At 39.4% G+C, this 26,046-nt stretch overlaps 1 protein-coding gene across 2 annotated transcripts in view; it reads left to right on the forward strand.

Moving 5' to 3' along the window:
* The window catches only part of PEX14 (peroxisomal biogenesis factor 14), a 75,857-nt gene that overhangs the window by 16,533 nt on the left and 33,278 nt on the right, over positions 1–26,046 (forward strand). For both annotated transcript variants that reach the window (XM_051637244.1, XM_051637243.1), the window contains exon 3: positions 20,043–20,127. In XM_051637244.1, coding sequence (XP_051493204.1) covers positions 20,043–20,127 — 85 coding nt within the window. The remainder of the gene's footprint in view (positions 1–20,042; positions 20,128–26,046) is intronic.

The raw sequence follows: 26,046 nt of genomic DNA on the forward strand, positions 1-26,046 counted from the left end.
AATGTGTTTGTAGCTGCAGCCTTCCTTTAAAATCTGAGATAAAATAAGGCATTGACAGTGTGAAAAATTTTAGAGATAATTTTTTCTCTAAATAAAAATACTTATTTTCTTGATCAATTACTTAAAAAGGCTCCAGGTGCCAAACATCTGGTGGGATTGTAGACCCCTGGTTTATGTTTATGTTTTTTAATATATACCCAAAGGGACACATTTCTTAAAAAGCAAGCAGGCAGATGTTTTTAATTTGTAGAGTTTTAAAGAATAAATGCCATTCCTGCTTTATCATTCTAGTTTCTAAGAAAATTGTCATCTATATCCTTTCTTTTATAAGAAAATAGCAAATGCTGTATTTTAGTGGCAGAAATCTCTATCAATAAAATTTCTTAGCAATATGAAAAAAAATGAAAATATCTACACATTTAATTTTCTAGAGGTTTATTACTGCTTGTACAACAGTTTATAAACTATAAGCTCAGCATTAAGTGCTTTATTAGTTGTGTTTTACTTTCTAATTTGTCTGAAGAAGCATTGTTTGATTTTGTCAAAGTTCTACAGATTTGTTTTGCTTGGTCAGTTAATTACGAGTGTAAATCTACAGCCACTCCATTGCAGAGAACAGAGGTTTACCAGTATAAAATCTGTATAAGTAAGGACAGAATTTGACCCTAGATATAAAAATTGTATGTAGTGGCCTCATAACAGAATTCATTGTGGTCATGGATTTTCCTCCAGTTCAGTTTTCAGATTTGGAATCTTTGTAGCCATTTCTATCATGTTTTATATTACAGTCTTTTGCAATTGCTATTGCAAAATGAAGTGCTGTGGTATAGTCCAAGGGAGGTAGACTCCTAGCCTACCTCAGCCTGTTGCTTCTTGTTAGAGAGTAGAAAAGCAGCTACTGATTTAGAATAGAGAGTTCAAGTTCAGGTTCTGCTTTTAGATAGAGATGGGACATCTCTCTAATTGTGAAAGTGCTAGGAAAAGCATCTTGCCATTGCTATGAGGAGATCTGAATATATATGTGCTGGCTACTCATGGCCAGCTGTGGTCTACCTGCTTAGTTATTCTGATCAGGAAAGGACTAGGTTTGTGTCTTTCTTTTTTAAAGTGAAAGTAATTGCTTGTGAAATATAGTGAAGTGATAGCTTTGAAGACGTAAAGAATCTTCTCACAAAACTTAAACTGTAAGCTGTGATAGCAGCATTGCAGGATTCCACACCAGCATGGTATGGAAGGGACCCCGCTTGTCCCCCAAGAGATGAGAGGAGAATTCAGTCCCTAGCCCATTTGATGCTTGACTTCCCTCTGAAGCTGCCAAGAAGGATGCCAATTTTTCCATTTAGCTGACTATTGTATAGACCTTAAAAGGGAATGTTTTAATGCAGTTGGCTGCGATATAGACTGTTAAAGGGAAGTTATTTATTTTAACTGGCTGCTGTATGGATTATTACAAGAGCATTCTTTTAGCTGCAGCTGCTATATTGACTAGTGAATGTGCCCGGCTGTATGGCTAGTAGCTGTCATATTGACTGTTACAGAAAAGATCTGTATTTAAGCCATAACACTGCACTGGGATCTCCCAGGCAGGATATTAATGCTAATTCATCTGCTCACCCCCTGCTGTGAGTGTTATTTGTTTAAATCTGTAGAATCCCACAGCGCATTTATATCCTCGCTAGAGTGAGCTCCGCTCCCTGTAATTATTTAACATTATATGCTGATATAAATTGTAACAGTTAAAGAATGGTAATGAGTAGCAAAAAAACACAAACTTAACCTTAGAAATGGCAGAGTCAGCTCTTAAAACAACAGCCAGCAACTTTCACTGTTCTCTTACTTTTCCCAAGTCCATATGCACAATATTGTGCATATATTATGTGTGTGCATGTGTGTTCATGCTCGCACTGGCAACTGTGCCAGGCAAGGCTGTAATTATGCAGAATGTACTGTGAAACTTAAGCACACACTCATAATTACACACAGTGCCTACGTACAGCAAGTTTTATCTCTCTGCAGTTCAGCTTCTTGATGAGTTGCTCTGATAGGTGATGTGAGCTGGGGCTACCAAACTGACAGAGGAAATGGAGCCCCTGGATTTTTCTCTCAGGGAACACGTGTCCGAAGGTTAAGCCTAAAGCCATCGGGTGTCACTGTTGCTCTGTGTAGGCTCAGCTGGCAGTGGATTTGTCTGGCAGTAAAAACTGGACTTTGAAAGTAGTATTTTTGGCTATAAACATCTAAGGCATTTACACATAATTTATATATAAAGTGCATGTCCATACAACACCATTTATGTGTGGGTGGAGTGAGTGGAGGTGTCTCTGTTGTGTTTAAGCTGAATTTTTTTTGCAGTTTCTGTTGCCTATTATAGCATTCTTGTCCCAAACTGGCACGGAAGATGGCCAGCTACTGCTGAATAGCTGTTCCATTCTGCTCTAGAAGTGTCTGTGGTTCAACAGTGGAGGTGACCTGATTCCTGTATATAATTTGCCTGTGAACATTAAGCTGTGGGCAAATTTTTACTTTTATGATGTGTGCAACTGTGGTGTAGGAACAACAAAATTATATTCAGTTTAGATTTCTTAAAAGCTTTGGAGCTACTGGGCTTAAAAGGTACTGTAGGAATTTTTAAATTGTAGTATATGTGTCAGAGCTCATTTAAAGAACAGGTTTGCATTAAAGCAGTTAATCAATAGCATAAGAAAACTTTCACTGCCTTAAAATGGAGATGACAGAGAAAAGCCATGTAAATAGCAGAGAAAATGTGTTTTAAAAGACTTCTTTGTAGTCCCTGTCCCTTCTGACTTCAGGTAGGGAGTAAAAGCTGGCGTAAGAGGAGCTGAGCTTGTACTCGATTTGCAGAGCAGTGTGATGGTCGGTTGGGCTGCATTGGCAGCATGGACCTGTGCCAGACTTCACCACAATTCATACTGTGTCAGTTTAATAAATGCACTACTTAAATTATGAAATTACAAAAGAAAAAAGAGAATGCACTTATTCAGACTCTTAATACATTAAAAATAAGGCATTAAAACACTGCCTTTTTTTTTCCCTTCCAGAATCAATAATGAACAGGAAGGGTTGTAGACATTAACAGTCATGGACATTCAAACTCTTATACATAAATTATCTTAGAAAAATGCACATAAGACTTGAATAATGTAAATACATTAATGCATTTAATAATTTAAACATTAAAGCACATTCAGGAATTCGTGGCAGAAGCTGTTCTGAGATAAGGAACGGTCCTGGAAGTTGTGTGTCCCAAGATCGATGGCTGGTTTCTCCTTGAGAAAACTCTCTGGGGAAGTCAAGCTGTGCAACTAGAGTGACCGCCTGTCCTAAGAAATCCCAGGGCATTAGCCAGGCCTTTTGCTCTTCACCTCCCATTCTCTGTTTTCCACGTGCATGAACACATACATGCAGAGTATCTCAGGGTCCAGAAAAGTCCAGTGTGCATTTTGCCATTTATTTTTTTTGCATGTGTCCTGCAGTTTGCCTAGAAATTAGGTGAAATAGTTTCAGAGAATGAACATGTCTTGGTTCAAGGTAAAATACCAATAGATGCTAAAGAAACTGCCTGCAAGAGGTTCTGTCATACCATGCAGGGTAGGAGGAAGAGCTGTTCAGGCAGTATCTGAACTCTGATCTAGCAGTTCTCCTGAGAGACAGGAACATGAAGTCTTAAGTACCAACAGTGAAATGGGAATCCTCTCCTATTAGGGTGTTGAGTGGACTTGTAATTCAGATGCCATCCTAGCTGTTGTTAAGACATTGTCAGTTGGAGAGAGTGAGGCTTGGGGAAATAGTGCTCTCTGGGAATGCTCAGCTTTTTCTTGAAGCCCTGAAAATCTTGATGACAAGTTCTTGCCTCTGCTCTTTGGACTGAAGAACCTTCAACATTGTAGCAGCACTTAAGGGGCACACCAAGGTCCCCCCCATGCACAACATTGTCCTGAGGATTTTGAGCTGTGTCATGTTTGAAAGGTGGTGTGTTAGCTTCTCATGCTGTTTCCCCTTGGTTCATAGAGTTGCTTTCTTTGGCTCTTCTTAGGTGCTTAGCAGGTCATTTGCACCCTACAGCCCCACTCAAGAAGTGGTATAAGGTATCCTGCTTAGGCCTAGATACTGCTGGAACTAATGATGGAAATAATAAAAAAGAGCTTAGTCTGATCCCAAAGGGAGAAGAGTTGGGTTGGTTAATTAAAGGAGCCTGGCATAGGGCACCCAGTAATTATAGGTGCAAGAAGTCTGAATTTGAAGAGGACTGTGCAGCTGGAGAAGGATAGGGAGGCACCCAGAACTCTTCAGACTGTGGGCAAGAATGCAGCAAAACCAGATCTGGAAATCAGACTCTGGCAGAATTCCTTGGTGAATTCTTATTTATTCAATTTTTTAATGAGGACGTGAATCTCTCCTAATGCATTTATGTTTTTGCATGCACATGCGTATATACAATTCCAGTTACACCCTATGGCTGGGAGGGTGATTTTATTAAAGACCAGAAGATTGAGAGACAGATGTTTTAAGAGAGACAGGCCTTGCCCTATAGTAGTTTGGAATAATTAGTGCTGACTGCTGCATTAGTTGTATTATCGATGCTGCTGGGTCTTTATCTCAAGCATCATCTCAACACCCATGACTCTATCACTGTAGGGCAGAGCTTTTGAAGGCAAAGGGGCTGAGGCCACCAGGACCTGCTGAGAAATTGCTCCTAAACTCTTTAGTAGGTGTGGGGTGGGGAACAATGTTATGTCATCACTTTGTCTCTTTATAGTGAAGTTCCTCAAACTTAGGTTATAACCTCCAAAGGGATGCAAAAGGCTTCAAAGGAAGTAAAAAAGACACTAGCCAGTAAAGAGCCTTCTACTTGTAATTGCTATTAGGAGTTCTGTTTCTTCTAGTTTGAAGAGTTAGCATTAATTTCAGTAACTCTCATTTTCCTGAAGGAACTTGCTGCCATCTCAGTCAAGGAATGTGGGATGAGCCACCACAATAAGTGAGTAAAGACGGTAGTCAAGAAGCAGTGCTTCAGCAAATTTTATTTTCCAGGGACATACTCTGCAAATGTTCCCTGAAATGGATCTACTAACTTTACCTAATTAAAGATAAAGACGCTTATTTTGTCCCCAGTGGATTTCTCAGTAGGCCCCATCTGGGGAAGGTAGGACTGTCTGTGCAAAAATGTATTGTTTGTTTTAGTGCTCGGGACTAAATAATGAGGTGAGGAAACTGTAGCTGTTATTCTACCCATACAGGTGCCATGCTGTATGCTGGTAGGTGGATCACACTAGAAAGTTAACCGCTGGTTCTAAGGAATTCTAGCTCAAAAGATGAAAAGCACCAGTTTTGTCAAACTATAGGAGAAGATGGTCTGCAGAAGAAAGCTTTGAGAATTTGACTTGTGTACTGACTACATATATGTGATCCTTGGCTGTCGTAAGTGTAGAATAAACAAATGTTAACTTGAGACACCATTATTTTTAATTTTGCAAAGGGCTATTGGGAATTCTCATGGTCACTTTTTCCAGTTCAGGTGACTTTTTAGTGTCTCATCACCTGTTTAAAACCAGAGCTTAATGCTCTCAATTTTCCCATCTCAAGCAGGTGGTACCCCTGTGCACATGGAATAAATTTTGAGCCTCCCACACCTGAAAGGGAGAAGCATCGCTGGTGGTAGGAAAGGGGTGTGTCTGTTGCATGTGGGAAGCTCCTGCAGGGGATTTTCATAATCCAGGGCCTGTAAAGAGAGGACTTGAGTGATGGGATGCTCTGGACATGGCCTGCAGGGAAAACAGAAGAGTGGGTGGAGATCTCCCTAGGCTCTAATGGCTTAACGGCCACATGTAGCTGGATTTTAGAGGCATAAGCATTTATAGTAGATTCTGTTGCTATATCACAGCCTGTTTTCTGCTTTGTCTCCATGGGGGTATTCTATGCTTTATCCCATTTCACAGCCTGAACTTTTTCCCCTACTTAGAGGATTACATGGGGCAGAGATGTAAGAAGAAAAGGAATCTTGCCACTACTCCACCTCTTTGTAACTCCATGTATTATCTATCAGTCTGCTCTTACAAGGGCTAGGCTTTCTGCCTTCCAAAACCCTGCTCTGAAATTGCTGATTCAAGCAGGTAGCAACTTTAGAACTCCTTGCAGAACAAATGCTTCTTGCGTGGTCTCCTGACACTAGGATTTCCTCTCTGATTTATCATGCTCAGGTCTGCTAATGTCTGTTGACTAAGCTGGACATGGTGTGATGGTGTGAAGGTCATTTTATATATGCCATATACATTTCCAGAGACATGGTGGAAAGGTAGGACATCTGAAGCAGCATATCCTGCTGGGAAAAGGAGGAAGAAAAGGAAAGTCTGGCTCTTCTTTTCACAGCATCTTGTGGTGGGTTGAAGGTTTTGACAGCCTAATTCAGCATTTAGAGAAAGAACCAAGCAGAAGATTCCCCCTCACCCACTCCTTGCAGCCCAGCTGTGACAAACTGACAGATAATTAACAAATCAAGACCTCCTATTAGCCTTGTCCCTGATGCATTAAAGCAGCTCCTATGTTCATGTGTCCTTTAGCAAATGCCTGTACGTTATGGCTACAGGCTGAGGTAGGTAGATCACTTTAGAAAGGCAAAGGATTCTGTAAGATGTCAATGCAGAAATCTTTCCAGGAATGGAAGAAGTTGTCTCTAGAAGAAAATGGTGGACAGAAGGTGGGACAGCTGTGCTATGCTAAGACTGAATGGAAGCTACTCTAATGGTACAGTGTGTGTATGGAGTGTCTTCTGGGAATATAGGACTGTGAAGGGAGGTATGGAATTATTGAGTCCCTCCTGTTTTTAAATAACAAATTACATAAGTTGAAGCAGCAATTGATAGTGCAGGTTTTTTGACTGGAACTAAGCAAGCCTGTAAAAATTAGATGCCAGGAAATGTGGTTTGTGGTAGAAACAGACCTTAATATTAAATTGTGGGTAGTGCATTGGTGCCCTTTCCTTTCTGTCCTCAAGTTGTTAAAATGACATTGGTTAGCCCCAGTAAGTCTCCTCTTCGCTTTAGCTCCACTCATTTGGAGAAGAATGAGGAAGAGTCCCAATATCCTTCTAGTTCAAGATAGTAAATAGGCACAAGCCATTGGTTCAGCTTAACACATGTTAAAGGAGAGAGAGATATCTAATTGCATCAAAGCCACTCTTAAGTTCATGTATGTGGAGCCCATCAAGCTGAAAGCATCCAGACAGCATCTGCTGTTATCAAATCACTCTTGAGTCGAGCTAATTAAAATAGAGCTTCATTTTTCTGAACCATTGTTTGGCAGGAATTTGAAACAGGTCTAACCCAATTTCTGTGTGTTTATGAGCCTTTATTATATCAAAAGTACTTTTCTGTAAATGTACAGGGCAGTGTTAAATGAATTGATCCACACTGTATCACTGTAGATGCACTATGGACTTCCTAATGATTTCTCTTCTAGTTTTTTCCAGATATACCCCAGAAAGCTTGCTTTGTCCCTTATTGTGTCATCTGCTTTCTCTTTTTTCCCTTCTGTCTCACTCTCAAGAAAGTAAATGTCCTTGTATTTCTTTCTTTCATATCCTCCTCCTCCACTCTATTGGGATTTTTTTATTATTAAAACATTTGCACATTTGCTGCCACATGCAAATGCAGAATAAGAAACCAGGACTCTTTATACTCCAGACAGGAGCAGGAGGTCTCCCAAACCCATTCCTACGCAGTACTCATCCCTGTTGATCACGGGGGATGGAGAGAAAGCAAGTCTAGACATTGCTGTGCTGAATCTGTTTGATATAGGGTTTTTGTCCTAAATTTTTTATTTTAACATTTTACGTAACAGTGGCAAATTCTGGGTATCACATTCCTCTTTATAGTTTGCTACATACCAAGCACAAAAAAATTAAAGAGACACAGAAATTTCTCCCAAAGACAGGTTGTAGTCTTTGGCATCTGAAAGCTAATTCATGAATTTTCTCTGCAGAAAGACACTGTCACACATTGAGCTAGTCAGTTCAGAACATATGATTGTGAGTAGTAGCCCAGTGCTGCTGCAGAAACAGCACGGTTAGGAAATAACTTTTCTTCTGGTACCCAGTACAGTCCGAGTTCATATTATAGTCTTAATAAATTTACTTCTGAGCAGTGGATTCATATGACAAAACCAAAACCAAACCAAACAAAAAAAGGTTAAGAATTAGCACTAGGTACAAATCCTGACAGTGATCGGTCATGAAATCTTCTCCCTCGAAAGGTCATTAAAGACATCTGGAATTTTTTCACTTCTTTTTAACTTGCTTAATTCACCTTGGAATGGAATTTAAGTGCATTTTATTTTGGATTTAATGCAGTCTATTCTGAATGTGTATATTCAACTCCTCTGTGTAAAGCTTAAGAGCAGCATGCATAAATTGATATCAGAAGCCAGGGTAGCATTTTACCATAAGCAGACCAATGGGTAAGGTTCTATTAGATGTTCCCAAACTTAGGAAGTGTCATTGTCTCCTGTTGTGTGGTTTTAGAGAGATGAAGTAAATTTTTACTCAGAAGTTTGGTCTTCTGGTCATTGACAGTGACTCTCTCTGGGTTCCTATTTAATAAATTTAAGTGAATTTGATGCTGACGAAAAGCAGCAGAGTCCCAGTATTCAGAAAGATAGAGCACGGGTGTTGTACTGTGGGCTTTTTCTGTAACCCTTGTAAGCAGAACTCATCTGAGGGCCTGACAGTGCTAGGGGGTTGACTAGTCTCATTATTTATTCAGTTCCTATCTTCTTTTCTGAGACAGTCAAGGTGTACAGTGAGTACTTGTCTTTCTAGCAACTGTCTGATCAATATGGTCACTTTCCCAGCCAAGGGACATGAGACAATGTCTTTGAGAGAGGAATTTCTGGTAGAGCACAGCAATAGAGGTAAATCCAGATACTCTTACATTGAAAAGCAGTTCAAACAACATATCTCCTCGAGTCATGGTGAGCACAGAATGAATGTGTCCATTCTAAGAATCTCTTCATAGGCTTCTCAGCATTTCCACAGATTCTTGCTGTGGTTGCTACTGCGGAAGGAAGTTTGATATTCTAGCAAGAAATACTCTCTCCTTTTTTGTATTACAACAACAACAACAAAGTCAAGCATTTGGTCTAAGGATCCAAAAGCCCAGGAAATGCATCTCTGGGGCTCCTCGTCAATTTGGAACCTAATGAAATATAGAAAATACTCAATAAAAGCACCTTTATTACTTTAAATGTTTAAATGTGGAGTTTTTAGCCATCAGGTTAATGTTTTTGTATCATTTTTTTATTTGATTGTGAGCACTTTTCCAGGTATCTCTGCCACTTGAGCACTAATTGGATTTCCACAGATAAACTGTGCTAGCTGCAGCCCTTACATCACTGTGTTTTTACTTCATCATTATTTTATTTGTTTTTACTGTAAAGGTTAATAAATCTTGGTATGTTTAGAGCATGAAACGAGGCAGGCAGGCAAAGAACTACAATATGGAGGGGTGAAGTTTTACATGCTGCTTTCTCAGGTCTTAGGGGTGAAAGGAGAAACAGTGTGCCCTTTGTGGTATTGCTAATGGGCTGCTGGGTATGTTAGTCAGCCAAGTAGCGATCCATAATCCTTAAGATAAAAAGCGTTGATCTCTCCACTAGTTCTCAGACAGAGCTGTAAGGCATTTGAATTGGGTTACCATTGATTTAAGGAGGGGAGAAGACCGAGTAGCATGGGTCTGCTTAAAAAGTGATATGTGGGATTTATTTAACTTTATTTAATTTTTTAAAGAAAATTGGAAGCTTTTCAGTGCAAGTGCACCTGAGTTCTCTCTCAGTTCTCAAGGAAGTTAATGTAGAACTTGCCAGTATTTTAGGGAGGAACTAATGGAATGGAAGGTAGTCAAAATTTAGGCTGCAAATAAATTTCAATAAGAATTTATCAAGGTCCCAGATGTTTGCTATCTAACCTACTTGTTCAGAAAAGTGTGTATTTTTTACCATTTTCATGGTTTCCTGGGAAGCTGAGCTTGACTTCCTACCACAGCAGAGATAACCCTTATTTTCCAGCCGAGAAGGCAGCATGGAAGCTCTTTTTGGCTTAGCAGGATTGAAATTAGTGCATTTCAAACATTTACCCTCAATTTTGTACTACGTGACTTAATAGAAATTGATTGAACAGCCTGTACTGGAGACAAAGCATCGTTAAAGACTGACTCTACTTTCTTCTGTTACAAAGATAGAAAAATGTCTTGTAGCTCCTATGGATCAGGTGCAGAGTCATGAAAAAACTGCAACATTACAGACTCAAGCTTTCTGTTGTGCCAGTTCTTTGCAGCAACAATGGCGATTCTGACATTGGAGTTAACTCCAATGGTGGTGTGGTGTGGACCCAGATTTCAGAGATTGTTGTAGCTTTCTGCAGCATTTGTCAAGGAAACGCTGCTTTCCTTTTTTTTTTCCCCTGAATGAGTAATTGTTTATTAATTTTTCAGCATGTAAAGGGTATAATTATAATAGTCCCTGACATGTGCTGGCTCTGCCAAGGTTTAAGGAAGACAAAAAGTGGTAGAAGTGCCATTTTGAACCTTATCTGATTGTTGTAGGCCTTCCTGGTTTAGACCCAAATTTGTGTATAGAAACTAGGCAAGAGACCCTGGCTTGAATATAATTTTCTGTAGAACTAATTCTCTTGGACATTTAGTTTAGTTTAGTATGGCAGGATCTTACTCGAGGACTCAATGATTAGTACATGTGATTATTTGGTACATACAGGGCTGTATTCATTGAGCAGCGTCATGGCACCTATATGCTTTGTTTCTCTAAATACTGAGCATAACATCCATGAAAAATTCCAAACTAACCCCATGGGAAAATGAGCTGGACCCATTGTTCACAGAATATTTATAGCATGGACAGCTACAGTGGAAATGTTCTTCATGTTTGCCCTTACATTGTGTTTCACTCCTGTTGTAGAACAAGCCTCCTAAGACCTGACAGGGAAACTTAGCTGCTTTTGAGGCTGTCATGCAAATTCCTACATATGAAGGAGAAATTATATGATATTAGCTTCTTTCTGTTGAGAACTGGACAAAGACAAGGGACACAGCTGCTTTCGAATCTATAAAATTATTCCACTTGCAATCCCCATAGACAAGGCAGCTCTGGCCAATCAGGTTTCTTGCCCCTTACTTAGTTTTTCCCTTAATGGGGCAATTAACAGCAGGAACAAAGTGCATGGTCTGCTCAGTCTTTATTATTATTTGTGTTGTAATAAATGTCTAGGAGGCCAGTTGCAGACCAGCACCAGGCACTGTGCAAATACAGAGTAAAAGGACGATTCTTGTCCCAAAGAGCTCTAGGTAAAATACTAAATTTACATAAAGGTCTTCCAGTGTTTTAAGTCCTTCTCCTTTTGCTGTTACTTCCCAGCTGTTGTGGTTTGCATGATTTATTGCACACCTGTCACAATTTCCAGCTTCTTTAATGTTTCCGACTTGAAACCTTTTGTTTGTTAGACTCTGTTGATTCAAGTAGTTTCCTCTGATATCTCCTTGCTCATTCTGTCATTCAGATCTTCCATGTAGTAATGCCATCATAGCCCCCTGACTTCATCTCTAGTTGTTTGGGTTTTTTGTTGCTGCAAGTAAGACACTTGGTTTCTAATCTACATATTCCATGGATTAAGAATTCTATTAAATGGAGTTCTTGAAACAGCAGGTTCAGGAAATAATAGTTTGCTGATTTTTCCTGTCCATTTGAGTAATTTCGGTCTAAAACATCTTTATAATATCTTCCACAGATAGGTTCTATTTTCAGTCCTCTGGCACTAAATCTAAAACCTTGTATTACTAATTATTTTCTAGTCTCTTGACTGTGGAATTACAAGGATCTAACTAAGTCTGAACATCTTGAGATCTGGTGCATCTCTTTGATTGCTTTAGCCTTCTGCAGTCTGCCATTCAATAGCAATTTGAAGTACTCGGGCACAATCGTTAGATGTGACACAACTTCCAGTCCTTACATCATCTCCTAGCTTCCTAGCATGTGAATGGACCTCCAGCAGTCTTTGTCTGTCCAGTAGATAAAAGAATGAAAATGTAATCAATTACAGCTTCATTGGTTTTTACATTCTGCACATGAGAAGATAATAGCGTAAAAGAGATTTCTTGCGAAAGCTGTTATATTCAAACTCTTTAGTAATGGCAGTGTGGAGAGAGGAGTGAAAAAGCTAAGAGCTGGAGATGCTGTGATCCACTCCTCTGAAAATTGTGTCAGGAATTTTTTTTTCAGTTGTTGGAGCCATGGCGTGATCTTAGTTCTGCTGTAGTGAGCATCTTGGACCCTGAGTCATTACATTCCTTTGGAGTGATTGAGCTCAACAGCTTGACACTTGCATTAATTTTACAGTGCAGAGCCTCAGTGATCCCTAAACTTTCCTTCTGTAAGAAGGGAGATGCTAGATTATAGATTGGGTACTGTCTTGAAAAGTTAGAAAAATCAGATTCTCTTTAATCAGTTTTCACCTTCTCTCTGGCATCTTTCTTGGGTCCTGTTGAATGGGATTGTTAACCTTGTCATGGCGCACTGGCTTCACCCACGCATGGAAGTTAGATCCCTTATGTTCTTGCACAAGACGCTGACCTTCTCGTCCATATATTATCCACAGTGATCCAGTACATTCAGCGCTGAGGTTATTGCTGGTTTTATGTAAACAGAACTTCAAATAATTTGCTGCCAGTTGGATTGCAAGAATTATTCCCTCCCCCTTCGTTCATCTTGCTGCAATGCCTTCTTTGGTGGTACTGGTGACTGTAGGAAGCGTGCAGCTTAAGCTTAAGCAGAAATACAAAAAGGAGATTTTTAAAGTTTAATTTTCATCTGGAAGCAAGATTTCAATAAAAAGTTAAAATGTTTGAACTTCAGAAAAAAGGTTCATGCTACTCACTGGTTAAAATTTATGGTGGTTGCTTTATCAGTTTAATACATTTAGCTTGCTCCTGTGCTCATATTTGTTCTAAGATGTTTTTCCAGCATTTATCACTTCCCTGTAACAGTTTGTATTGTGTTAAACCTGATGTTATGAAGTCTCATTTGGAGGTGTATTTCTTTCTGAAATAAAAAAACCACATAGCTCATTTTCTCTGTATATAAAAATAGTTATTGTACACTTCTTTTAAAGCATGTGTAAAACTTTCTTGTTGTCTTTAGTTTTATGAATGTATTACTTGAGTATTATTCCTCTTAAAAAGATAGAAATTTTGTCAAGCTATCCACTATGTTTTAAGTCGAATCAGATAAAACTGAAGATGGCAGAGATATTTCACTTTGAAAGGTGACTACTACACACAGATGAAGTTGCTACTTTTCATAAGGGCTTTTACTCCATATATCAATGTGTTTTAAGAGAGACTTGGGTCAATAATACCATGCTTTAGAATTCCCTAAATACATATTTACACAATAGACCTTAAAATATATTAGTCTATCACGTCAGCTCCTGTACACTTCTATCAGGGATGTTTTATGTCCTTAACATATGATACAATAAAACTTTATTTTATATAGCATTTTTCATACAAATTGTATCCTAGAATTTATTGTGGGGTTAAATAAGACTTTCACAAGGTTAAAATTAAAAAAAAAAAAAAAAAAAAGCTGAAGGGTGCAGTAAAATTAAGGGCTTTGCATAGAAAATATTTATTTGACTGAACAATGAGAATCTGAATGGAGGGGCCACTGAGCTAGGAGAGACTCTAAGTCTGATTTGAGCTGCAGGTCAGGATCCCTGGAAATGGTAAGGTTATGTGAGGAAAGACTGGTTCTGTGTGAATGAAGGAGTTGGAAAGGTCAGGAACTCATGAACAGCTGGAGGAAGTGTGGAGTGGCTGCTGGAACAAAGAGCTTGAGAACAGGGACTATTTGGAGCCACTTCTTTGTAGTGAGAATAGTAGAAGAGCTGAGGGGAAAGTATGTTGAAGGGAAAGCCAGCATCTGAGCACACGCCTCCAGAGCTGAGCTGGTGGGTGAGGCTGATGGGGATGGGACAGCCGTGAGCAGAGAGGGCTGTTCAGCCCCTTCATGTCTGCTCCTTCCAGCGTGTGCGGGGAGTGGCAGGGGTCCTGGCTCCGTGGAGGTGTCCCTGCAACTAAGTAGGCACAACAAGATGACATGAAGACAGCTCAGCTTGGCTTTTTTTCTGGCTTTTGTAATTTATTTTTTTTTTGGTCACCCTATTAATGTAAATTAAGTAAGGCTTTTTTGTATGTGATAATTATAGATAAATGTATTTAAAGTAGATCTGGATTTTGTAGTCCTCGGGAAAAAGAGGAAGAGTAATTTTTTCCCCCCATCCCTGTCATGTGTTCATTTTAATGAGCAATTTTAAAAAATTGAAAATAAAAGAGGAAAATGAATAGGTGTTGAACCAGCCTGTGATATGTAAATGCCAACTAGTAATTACCTAAAACCTCAATTTTCTTTCTGTTTCATCTTGCAAAACATTTCATTTCCACTGAGTGAAAACACTTAATTTGGGCTGTGCCGGCGGGTGAAGCCTCCTCTGCGCGGGGCTGCCGCCGGCCTCGGCTAGGGGGAGCGCGGGCTCCGCGCCGGGGGCTCCGCGGCCCCGGGTGATCCCTGCGGCTGCCGCGGTGCTGCTGCTTCTCGGGGTGCTGGAGAGAAATCCACCTGCCCCCAGCCCAGCTCTGCGTGTGCCTACAGTAACCTTCATCTTTCAAGTGTCAGTGAAAACTGGGCGATAGATACACGATTAGAATGTGTTTTCTTACCCTTCGCTGTAATGTTGATGATTTTGAGTTACATTTAATTCATAGAACTCTCAGTTGTCTTCAGTTTCCAAGCACCTGGAATTTTTCTTTTTAGCTTTTCATACTTTTTTTTTTTTTTTGTTACTATTCTGTATTCTTTTAGTTTTGAGTTCTTAATCTTAAAGCTTGTTTCTTCCTTCCCTTTGTTCTTTTCTGGTTCTGACTCCTGTGAATTTTGCTTTAAATAGTATTTTTTTTCTTCATTCGGTTTTACATGAGGTTTTTAAAACTGTTTTTGCATTTTTAAACTTTTCTCGATACGATTTCAAGATCTGCCAAACTTTGTAGGTTTCTAGGTTCTCTTACAACATAAATAATTCCTGGGGTTCTGTATGGTTTCATAAAAATTTCAATGAATCATAGAACCTTTGAAGTATTTCCTCTCTCCTAACAGACCTGCAGATGACTCCTTTAGAAATATCAAGCAGTTTCTGTGAAATTTGAATTTCACATGAATTCTGGGGCCTAGAACACTGAATTGGGAAAGGTTGTCCTGGGAGAAGGAAGCTGTGTTGGAGAACATTGTGTGTGTTGTGTCCCAGGACCCCGACTCTGCGAGAGCTCTGCATGCAATCTCAAGGAACAGTGTGCCTCTTTAGTGAGATATATGGCTTCATAATTAGTCCCTTGCATTTTTTTCATGAGTGCTAGCATCAGCGTTCTATGATGTGTTTCTCTGATTAACAGCTGCTTTGCAACTATTTCCTTGTGCCACCGATAATCGTATTTGTCAAGTTAGTCCTGGCAGAGCACTGATTTCTTACTAAAATGCAGCATCTCTGTTTGAAGGGGTTTTCTTGTTCAGTGCAGTGCCAGGCTTTTAAGTCAGCCCTTGTTAAAACGTAAGTTGGCTTTAGCCTGATGCTTGTTAACAGGATTCTGGGTATCTCCTTTAGAGTAGGAGTGCAGAAACCTTTCACAGACAATTTAATCTTCTGAGGCTTGCAAACATACAGCCGTACACTGAGGGGGTGTTGCTGTAGGCTAATATATTGATCAGTTCCATTTGCCCTATAGCTTTGGCCTGCTGCTCTGGCTGAAATAGGTTGAGTGTTTGTTGATACTGCCATATTATTATTTTTTAATACACTTGAAAAAAAATTAATTCCAACTTCTTTTACATACGTCATGTATATTGCCAGTGTTGATTGCTTCCGCACATGTAATGTAAACTGTCTGTGCATAGTTCATGGCCTGTGCCGCCTCTGCTTAATGAAAAGAAGTGTTGCATTTAAACAGATACAGATCCACTCAGAAAGACAAAATACCATCCCTTGCAACGTATAATTCAGACCCAACCTTTACATCACAGGTCATCTCAAAGTCTCAGTCTATCAACAAATGCTGTTTAGTAATAACCTACAGAGGGTTCCAAGTATTAGGAAATCTATTAGAGCTCTTTTGGGCTGCACTCATTTTGGCTTTTGATTCTGTTTTCCATGTGGAACTCTGTTACCAACTCCTGTGGAACTTTTACTGATGAAGATAATTTTCCTTTGCGTTTTTGTTAATTGACTGCGTAGGTTTTTTTGAGATGGTAGAAAGTGGACATTTGCCACAGTATTTTAAATTTTGTGGTTTATTTTTCTAATGCTGGTAACTAATTGTGATAAAGTAGCTTAGATTGCTTCAATGGAAACCCTGCAGCGTTGAGCAGAATAAGAAATAAGGCTGGCTTTACCTTCTGCATTAACACAAAAGGGAGGGAAATTAGGAATGAGGGACCTTGGCTGTCACGTCAAAGTGCTGTGCTTTGGCTCAGAATTTCGTCAGCCTGCTGCACTCCCACAACATCTGCAATAAAGTTCCTTTCTCCGTTTTATATCTTTGACATTGAAGCAGGATATTTGGCCTGAATTTATGTAATTTGGCCAGACACAGATATAATCCCTGAATAGTTACATTCGTCTTCTAATTAGAAAATCAAACTGTAGGACAAGACCTGCTGCAAGATTCTACCCACCACCAGCCAGTCAGAAACATGTCTTTGTGTATCATATCACTGCAGGAGAAGTGGTGGTGGGATAGCAAGTTTCTGAAATTGACTTGCTTTTAAAAGCCAAGTACACTGCCTTTTATTAAGATAAGTATGTACCTGACCCACTAGATAAAACCAGTTTGCTGGCCTGTGTGTGCTGGCAATTTAAGAATCAGAGTAGTGATACAATGCACATTATTTGGCAGTGTCCTAATACTATAAAAATTTGGAGAAGTGTTACAAATTATACAGAAATAGTATGGAACAATGTTACCAGCTGAGTCAGAGTGCTATTTGCTGCATGATTTTTTTGGCTATGCGCAGGGCTGCAAAATCTTCTCGTCTTCCTCCTCCTTTTTCTGTTGTTTAAATTATGGACTGCAGTTGTCCTTGTTTGTGCAAAGAAAATGATCCATAGAACATAGGAAAGGTCTTGTGTATGTTTGTTGAAAATATTGGCATTTTGACATGGCCAAAATTGCTTCATAAGTTGCACATGTATACAAGATGAATTATAAAAATGAAGAAGCTTCAGCTCAGCCTATAGGAGGAATGTTCAGAGGTAAATGCAAACAAATACGAGAAACGTGGAGATTATTGGGAGGAGGAATACATGTCCAGGATTCTTTTTTATGAAGTTTGTTATTGCTTGTAATTTTATTTTGTTTTAAGATTAAAAACTTTGTGAATAATGGAGGAAGTGATGCAGGGAAGAGATAAAATAGAAGTTTATTTTGGAGTGAAATTTACTACTGAAATGTTTACATTTTTACAAGGCAAAAATAAGTTTTAATAAAGAGTTAGAATCAATAAAATGTTCACATGGTTGTGACTGAAATAGCACAATGAAAAATGCTGCTTATTTCTTCCAGGTTTTTTAGTGCTTAAAATCTGATGATTAAATATGAGAGCTTGCAGAATTTCAGGTCTGCAGGCCTTTTGTGTCTGTGTCTCTGGCTCACTAAATGTGGGAGGGAGTGTTGAGGAGTTTCTGAAGAAACAAACAAGTAATTATTGTTAGAAGGAAAGTGGTTTTGATACGTTGCACGTATCTGTTGGTCTGCTCATTTGGGCATCTTTCTTATTCAGCATATTATCTTAAGGTTATTAGTTTGGGTGCTTTATATTTCTGCATCTGGCATAGCAATATCAGCACAGTTTTAAATCTGTGATTTGCCTGTCACCTGCATTTCAGCTGGAGACAGATCAAGTGCACATAAATGAAATGGAAGTGTACTTTATGTGGGGTGTTTTGCTGTGGTATTTTATGGTTCAAAATTACTGAAGGTAAACTTAAGGGAAAAATTGAAGGAAAATAAGAAAAGGAAAAGAATTAAAAATACCCCATTCATTTTATCCTCCCAACTTTGATGCGTGCTGGGACTTTGTCAAATTCCCGTTAAAATAAATATGTCAATTTCATCTGTCTTCCAAATTCATTTATCATGCTTTTTTAAAAGGTGTTTTCTGCTTTACCTGATGTTTAAATTGGATTCGCTCGTTTATGCTGTTCTTTGCTGTATCCCCCATGTTTTTCTTAAATGAATTAGTAATGACAGCGTACTCCATCATACCCTCTCTACAGCCACTTTAAGGGAAGCCTGGTGATCTAAACCTTTTAACCTATTAAAGATGATTTTCCCCAATTGAATCAGACCCACCACAGGTGTAATAACTAATCATTTAAACTACACCTGCTATTATGTATTTTTAAGCCATTATGTGTGTTGGATAGATGATAATTCATGTTTATTGCATTGTCCAATGGATCCGTTTTGCCTACACTAGCCTGATTAATGTATTTAAAGAAATAAGAGATGCAATTTAAAAGAAAAAAAACATTGATGGAATGCACTGAGGAGTACATTGAAAGTGCCATTAAACCCATCAGAACTTTGCTCTCTGACCAGAAATGCATATTTGAAGGGTTTGATTCAAACACAGAGTGAAACTTGGTGATTTCAGTAGTGGTGCTGTTTTTTCCCCTGTCTTTTTCTGCTGTGAAAAGTTTTGAAAACCTTTTTAGAACTGGATTCCACAGACTGTATTTTAAGATAAACTCTTCAAGACTTACCTAACATAGGTCTAGCATATACCACCATTTGAGGAGAAGGTTTATGCCACTCTCTGGGTCCAAAAACCTCTTCTATGCATGCGCATGGTTATTTTTAGTTCTAGATGAAGGAAGGGATCTCTTCCATGCATTCACATGGCTGTGTCCATCTTCCAAGTGCTGTTGACTTCAGGCACATTGTTCCCCCTGATGCCACAAGCAGAAGTCCTCATATAAAAGTACATTGAATTGACTGGTTTTCAGTGATGCAGCAACACGTAATAACATGTGTAATGGTATAGGAGAGCATGTGGAAATTTGCCTTACAGTGTGAAGAAAATATCAAATATCTTTCCTTGGCTCCAACTGGAAATGTAAAAAAAACTAGTGCTGTTGTTGGTGATGCCATTGAGTGTTACACTATACCTTACCCTTTGTTTGAATAAGTCCTTTGTTTTAAGTGCTATGCCACCTTAAAGAAGGATATAGAAGTCAGTCTTTAGACAAAAGTAATCTGTGATTTCTGCTGATATGGAACATAAATTTAACCACTCACATACCCATTTATGTCATGAAAAGTGACTTTTTTGATATTTTTGATATGTGATCCAAAACATGTGGCATTGCTTTGCTTTCAGTCATGACAAGCTGAGGTTTATTTATTGCTTTCAGTAAATTAGAATGATGGCAGAAAAGGCCTTACTCTCTTAGAATTTGCAGCAAGCTTTAAGTCACATAGAAAGGAAGCATTCTTACTGGTAAGCCTGCTCTCATAGATCACATGCATTGTCTCAAGGTTGCCGTCAACTATAGGAGCCAGCTTAGGTAAGATGATCATAATATAAATGACAGAAAGCCCTAAGAATCTAAATCGAGTCTTGGGTACAGGTTGAGCTGCTCCAGAAGTAATTCAACAAGGAACTTCTAGGTTGAAATTCTGTAATTGTGCTGTGTAGAGTTGAGCCACAAACTCTGATGCTCTTTGAACTATTTCTGAAAGTTGGATTGTTGTCAGCTCCAGAGTTGGATTGGTGTCAGCTCCAGACCATCTCCATGTGTTGACTGCAATGCCTTACTTTGCAGTGCAGAATGCATAATGTAAAATAGGAATTTGACCACTCTTAACTTGGATCTTTTCTCTCTTCTATTTCTCCAATCCTCCTACCCTCGTCAGATTGTGACAGCAGTGAAGTTTTTGCAGAATCCACGAGTCCGCCAAAGCCCCGTTGCAACCAGAAGAGCATTTCTGAAGAAGAAAGGTATGGACTTCTAAGTTTGTGGTATTAGTGATTATGAGGGAGCTTGGGTTAGTGTAAAGCCAAAGTGTATTGCTGTGGAAAATTAGATGTTAAAGGGCAAAGCAAGTAATGTGTCTCAAAAAAAGATTTGACATTTGTAAGAAATACCGTTCTCTTTTCTTCCAAACTGACTAGAGAAATATTGGTACCAGATGTGGAATTGTAGAATACAGAAGACACACTGGAAGTTTTTGGGTTAACTACTATCAGATCTTTCCTGAAATGAGAACAGCGTAGAGTTGAGGACTAGATGGTCAGTTGTAACCTTAGTGACATTGGCTTTAGAATGACCGGCTTCTAGGTGAAAAGGTCAAATATTTCCAAAGAGAGCCAGAGACAGGAATGAAGGGCGAAGGACTTGGTGAAAGTAAACAAGGTCAGGTTAAGGTCAAGATTGGGGTTGACCTGACTTTCAGGCTGAAATGGTATACTATTGACTGAGTTTAGCCCTTTTCTATAGCAGGAGTAGAATAGATCCTGACAAATCCTATATTGTCTTAGACAGATGGAACATACTTCGGCCATTACCTACTGAGAATTTCTTTTAACTTTCTGACTCACAGTGGAACTATCTAACTATCTTTCGTTCTTTTTTTTTTCTTCTTCTTCTTTTTTCTTTTTAAAGTTCTTAGTCCACAACTTTCAGGGCATTTCAGGTGAAGTCCACTCCATATTATGCTTCCCTCCTCGTACCTTATTCCTTAGATCCTTACTGCAGGATGTAAATAGTAAGGACAGTCTTACCTTGAGTTATTACATGCACTATGAGGCACTTTAAGCAGTTGGAATTATACTGAAAACATGAATTCTAGACTTCAGAGGGGAGTGACCCACTTATACATTGAAGTAATAAATACTTCTGGGTACATCAAATTCTAGCACTAAGTGTCTTGAATTTTGAAAAGTAGGGAAGCCTATAAAGTATATACCATTCTGTTTGAGGTTATGAACTGTTTATTGAGATGCCTGGGACCTGATGTCATGAAATGGAGAGATGAAGTAAATGCCCCATGTTGCTCATCTTGAATAGCAAAGGACCTAGAAAGGAATGGCAGTCTTGTCTGTTAGCAGTGATGTCATGACCAGTAGTTCATGGGCACATCATTTTGAGTGGGGTGCTCTATCTGCTTGTCCTAGTGCTAGTTAGAGAGCATTCCAATCACACAGATCAGGATGGCATTAAAATTTGGAGCCTGTTGACTGCTGTGCTCCATGAGTTTTTCCCTGAAATATGTGGACCTATGGGGAGTAATTAATCATAAAAGCTTGGGGATTTCAACTCTATCATCGAAGCAATGAAGCAAGGGAAAGCTGAGCCTAAAAGCTGTGCTGATTACCCGGGGTAACCTGATACAAAATCTATTGTTGCCGAGAGATCCTTAGCCCCCAGTATATCGTGCAATATTATAACTGCCTGATCTTCTTCTGTGCTGACAATGACCAGTTATCCCTCATTTTCTCTCTCAACACAGCTGGGTTAGAATTTCATTTGCAGAAGGTATTTAGAGCAATTTAGAGACAAATGTCTCTGGTGTTTGCTCTGCACTTCCCCACCGCAGGCTTCGCTGAACAGTTTTTAGTATCAGGAGCTCCATCTAATCTGTTTAATTTTAATAAATCCCTGACTGGGAAAAGAGGAAGGATGGGGAGATGGAGGCACAGAGAAACTGTGGCCCAACTAATACTTCTTATGAATTACTTGGCTAATAATTACTAAAGAGCAGAAATGGTTTGGTAGAGCTGTTTGTTTGTTCCTGTTTGCTAATTAGCCATTCTTCCCTTTATGCTCATTGTTTGTTTGAAAACTGAACAGCAGGAGATAGGCAGTAGTGCCTGTACCTGACAGTCACCGGAAATTTGTCCATATGGAGTCTGACCACTGAGCTCACAACATGGCCTCTGTTCAGTGCTCGAGAGGAGAAGGTACATGCTGTCATGGTACCTGTGTGCTCTAGCAGATGGAGGCAATTATTCTTGAAACATAGATGTTGTCGCTAATGTAGTCCTGAGTAAATGAGGGATTACATGGTTTGGTAGGCTGTTCCTCCTGGTCTGTGATAGGCAGTCATTGTCATTCCAATTGTAATGTTTATCCCCATTTTACAGGTCGGCTGTCTGCTAGCGAAGTCCTCACTGCCAGTCCAAAAAGCATTTTCTGTAGAGAAACCATTTCAGTTACAAGAGTCTTTTTAAAAAATTATCTTTGTAGGAAACAATATAGAGGTACCTTTCTATTCACACTCACTCTGATCCACGTTTCTTTAAGCAAAAATTGCAGTAGAAGATCTTTTTATGCACCACAGCAATAGTTTGGTGGAGGGGAATTTTTGTATCTATAGATAATTGTACACCATGTACAAACTTGTCTTTTGTCATTACTTCTGTGCAACCGTGCAGGAGAGGTCTGGTTACAAACTCCTGAAGTAGAGAGGATGGTGCTGGATCACCTTGAGTCTGTGAATGTTGAGGGAAAATTGCCAGGAGCCCTAACCCTAGCAGGAGCCTTCCACTGCCCCAGCTACAGCCTACGTAGGGATAGGATTGAAGCATTAGCTGTGGGTGAGCTTTCAGGTCCTGCAACCCTGACTTTGCCTCAGAAATGTCACTTCTGAGACTTGCAGAGAGGATTCTGTCTTGAATAATAATTTTTTTCTTTCTTTTTTTTATAAGTGTGTCCTTCCTAAAAGAGGCAAATCATCAATTTTTATTACTTTTAATATGAATTAATATTCAACATAGGAACTGGGGTTTGTTTAATGCATTTCAGTGCAATGAGAAATGAAAGTTTCTTCAGGACCCTCAGCTGGGCTGGGTTTGGTTTCTCGTGAAACAGTAGTTGCAGAGGCTGCAAGTGTGCTTTCCTGGTTACTTGCAGGTCAGGGGTCTGCTGAACTGCTCTCTCTGGAGCATGGGATGATTGTGTTGATGACAGCTGGGAGAGTGAGGGTGTCCTGGATTTCTAAAAGGTCTTTGAAAAGTTGGATGAGATTTCTCTGTTGTCTTAAGCACTTTTATACTCCCAAATACGGAGGCATTAATGAGAAACATGAAGTTATTAGAATCATTTATCATTTTCTTTGAAGCTTACACTGGCATTTTGTGTAATTTATGACATTTCCTCCTTTTTATCATGAACTTCTTCAGATGAAGGGAAAAACAGCTGTTTCCCCTCAGAGTATCTGAAAGAAAAGAAAGGAAAAAAAGATGCTGTTTGTTTTTTGTCCAACTCGCTGATTCTGCTGATGACATGCCACAGAATCAGCGGCGCCTTGGGAGTAATTAGGCAGCATGTGGGGTTTAAACCCTTGTGGAAATGTGTCTGTCATCTAAGTGTTCTGCCTCAGATGTCCTGTACTGCTCAGTTACCCATCCAGTAACTCATGTGGCTTGTTAATTTTGTGTACTCTGAATCTGTAACTTCTGGCAAGATAGAGAAAGGGGGTGGAAGTGCACTATGGATGTGCAGCTCTGTTTTGCAGGGTGCTAATCTTTTGGGGTGAGGTTACAGACTCACTGCGTAGTCTAGAATGAAAATATTTTTTCTCTGTTGCTTGTTCTCTTCATTGGTAAACTGAGTACAGTAATGCCTTCCCAGAGTGGGACTGTGGGAACAGACAAAACATAGGAGGAGCTCAGAAATTACAGTGGCAGGAGAACAGAAATGTATTAGGGCAAATAACTGTATAATTGTTGTGTTATATTGGGAAAATGTTCACTTGGAGGTTGAATAGTTTTCAGAAGGTAAGCTGCCCGGATTGGTCTTTTGTATATATGTGCAACATAATGGGCTGCAGGCTTCCAAGAGCAGTCACCCTCTTGCTTGGTGAGATGACTTGGAGGTTGTTGGAAGCGTTGGCCGTTTAGGTGTTCCGTTTACTAGTCCATTTCATTATTTGGTAGGAACTGTGTTAATACACAAGGTTTCCCTGGAGGTCCTGTATATTTTTTTGCAGTGCCTCAGAGTTCCAGAAAATTTTGCCAGTGTCAATATGCCAGTCTGTGGCGATTTCTGAAGAGATTAATAAATAATTTAATTGTACATGCCCTTTCCCAATCAGAACTCAAAGACACTTGGTTCCCTGGAAACCAGCCCTGTGAGCCCCAGAATGTCCAGTAGAAAATTGTCTTAATCTTCCTTTTTCTGTAGTCTGCATTCTTTGAAGCTGAACCCCTGTCTTCCCTTCTTTACCAAAGAAACCTGTCATGAGCCAACTGTTTCCCACAGAACCCAAGTGGATCACCTTAAGGGCCTGAGAGAATGGGGCACAGCCCACTGCTGGAGGGCTTTAAGGGAAGCAAATTCTTCAGCAGATTTCAGTTTAACCCTCTTTTATTACTTTTATTTTTTATAATTTAAGTCCATTTCATGAGGCAGTTTGCATGTCCTTGAATGGAATCTCGTTACCATGAAAGCTTTTTTAGCATTGATTTCATAACAGTCTTAATTTAATAGCGCCGTCATTATGGAGAGGCCCTGAGAGTGAGGCCCTAGCTTTCCAGGTCACTGACCTTTTAATTACAAACCTTGTTCTGATGGCCAGGTTATCGACTGGGCAGCTCCCAACTCCTGCCCCCAGCATGAAGATGAAAATAACTGCCTTTCCTCCCCCACTTCCAGAAAAGGGAGGAAAAGAAAAGTAACCTCTTGTGTTCCCAAAATTAATTTTCTCTTTCAGCTTCACTTTCTAATTAATTCTTTTAACATGTCTCAGTGAAGCTCAAACAGTTTTTACAAAGCTTTTCCTTGAGAAGAAAATAGAAGGCAGGCCAACAGAGTCCTGTGACTATTCATACAAAAAAAAATTGTTAGTAGCCGGTGCTGTCAAAATACCTATTTGTGCCAAACTGCTATGGCCCCTCCAAACTTTATGCTTTTCTAAAAATTACTGTGTTTGATACAAGAATGTGTGATTAGGCAGTAAATGTAGACTATTCAAGGAATGCTACAGATAGCTTGTCCTTCTCTTCTAACATGCTGATAGAATACGAAAAGAGATGGTGAAGAAAAGGAATGGAGACTTATCTTCACTGCACAACTGATTGTGTGAGTGCTTGTCCTGTTTTGTCCTTGCAGATGAGGTAACTTGTTCTCTAGCTGTCTAGTAAGTGTTTTGTGCCAGTGCTTCTGCAGACCTCACTTGCAAAGCTGTACGTGAGACCTGGAATTCAAATATCAGTAACAAAACTTTATTGCAAGAGTACAATTAGTGTATGAAGCATCTAGAACAAATTAACACACAATGAGAGAAAGTTCACTAGCATAGGTAGAACCAGGGAGCATGTGCTTTCTGGTTATTAAACAGGTGTTCCAGTAGCATAGAGTAAGTCTCACAGCTTGTGTAAACTTACAGAAATGACTGTTCAGTTTAAACAGAAGTCAGTGCATTATACGTTTTCATAATGCTTTTCACTTGAGAATCTTAGAGCCTGTTGTACACATGAATCATTGAAACTTTGCAGCCATTTGCATGTAGTGTTTGATGGTGTGTACAGGCTTAGCTAGATCTCAAAGCTTCCACTTCTGAGGTGGAGGACCACAGCTGCTTAGCTTCACTACGTGGTTTTTAGGAGAGGAAATGAAGAATACTTTATCTAAGTGATCTTGCAGAGGGAGCTTTAGGGATAGAGAATGTAATTACTGGGTAAAAAATTTACTAAGATTCTTGAAAAGCACTATGGGATATTTAATTACTAAAGATGCTTAGGCCTCTGTTTATGACTCTGAAAGACAGCTAGTGTGCCTTAAGATGTTTTGCTTAGGTTAAAGAAAAATATGTCCTGCACCTTTTCATGCTACTAGGTTTTTCTTTAGGTGTCTCCCATCCAAGCTTTGGGTCAACACAACCCTGCACAAATGGTGTTAGGTGATAGGACTTAGTG

Source organism: Apus apus, chromosome 20 (genome assembly GCF_020740795.1).
Source record: "Apus apus isolate bApuApu2 chromosome 20, bApuApu2.pri.cur, whole genome shotgun sequence".
NCBI lineage: Eukaryota > Metazoa > Chordata > Aves > Apodiformes > Apodidae > Apus > Apus apus.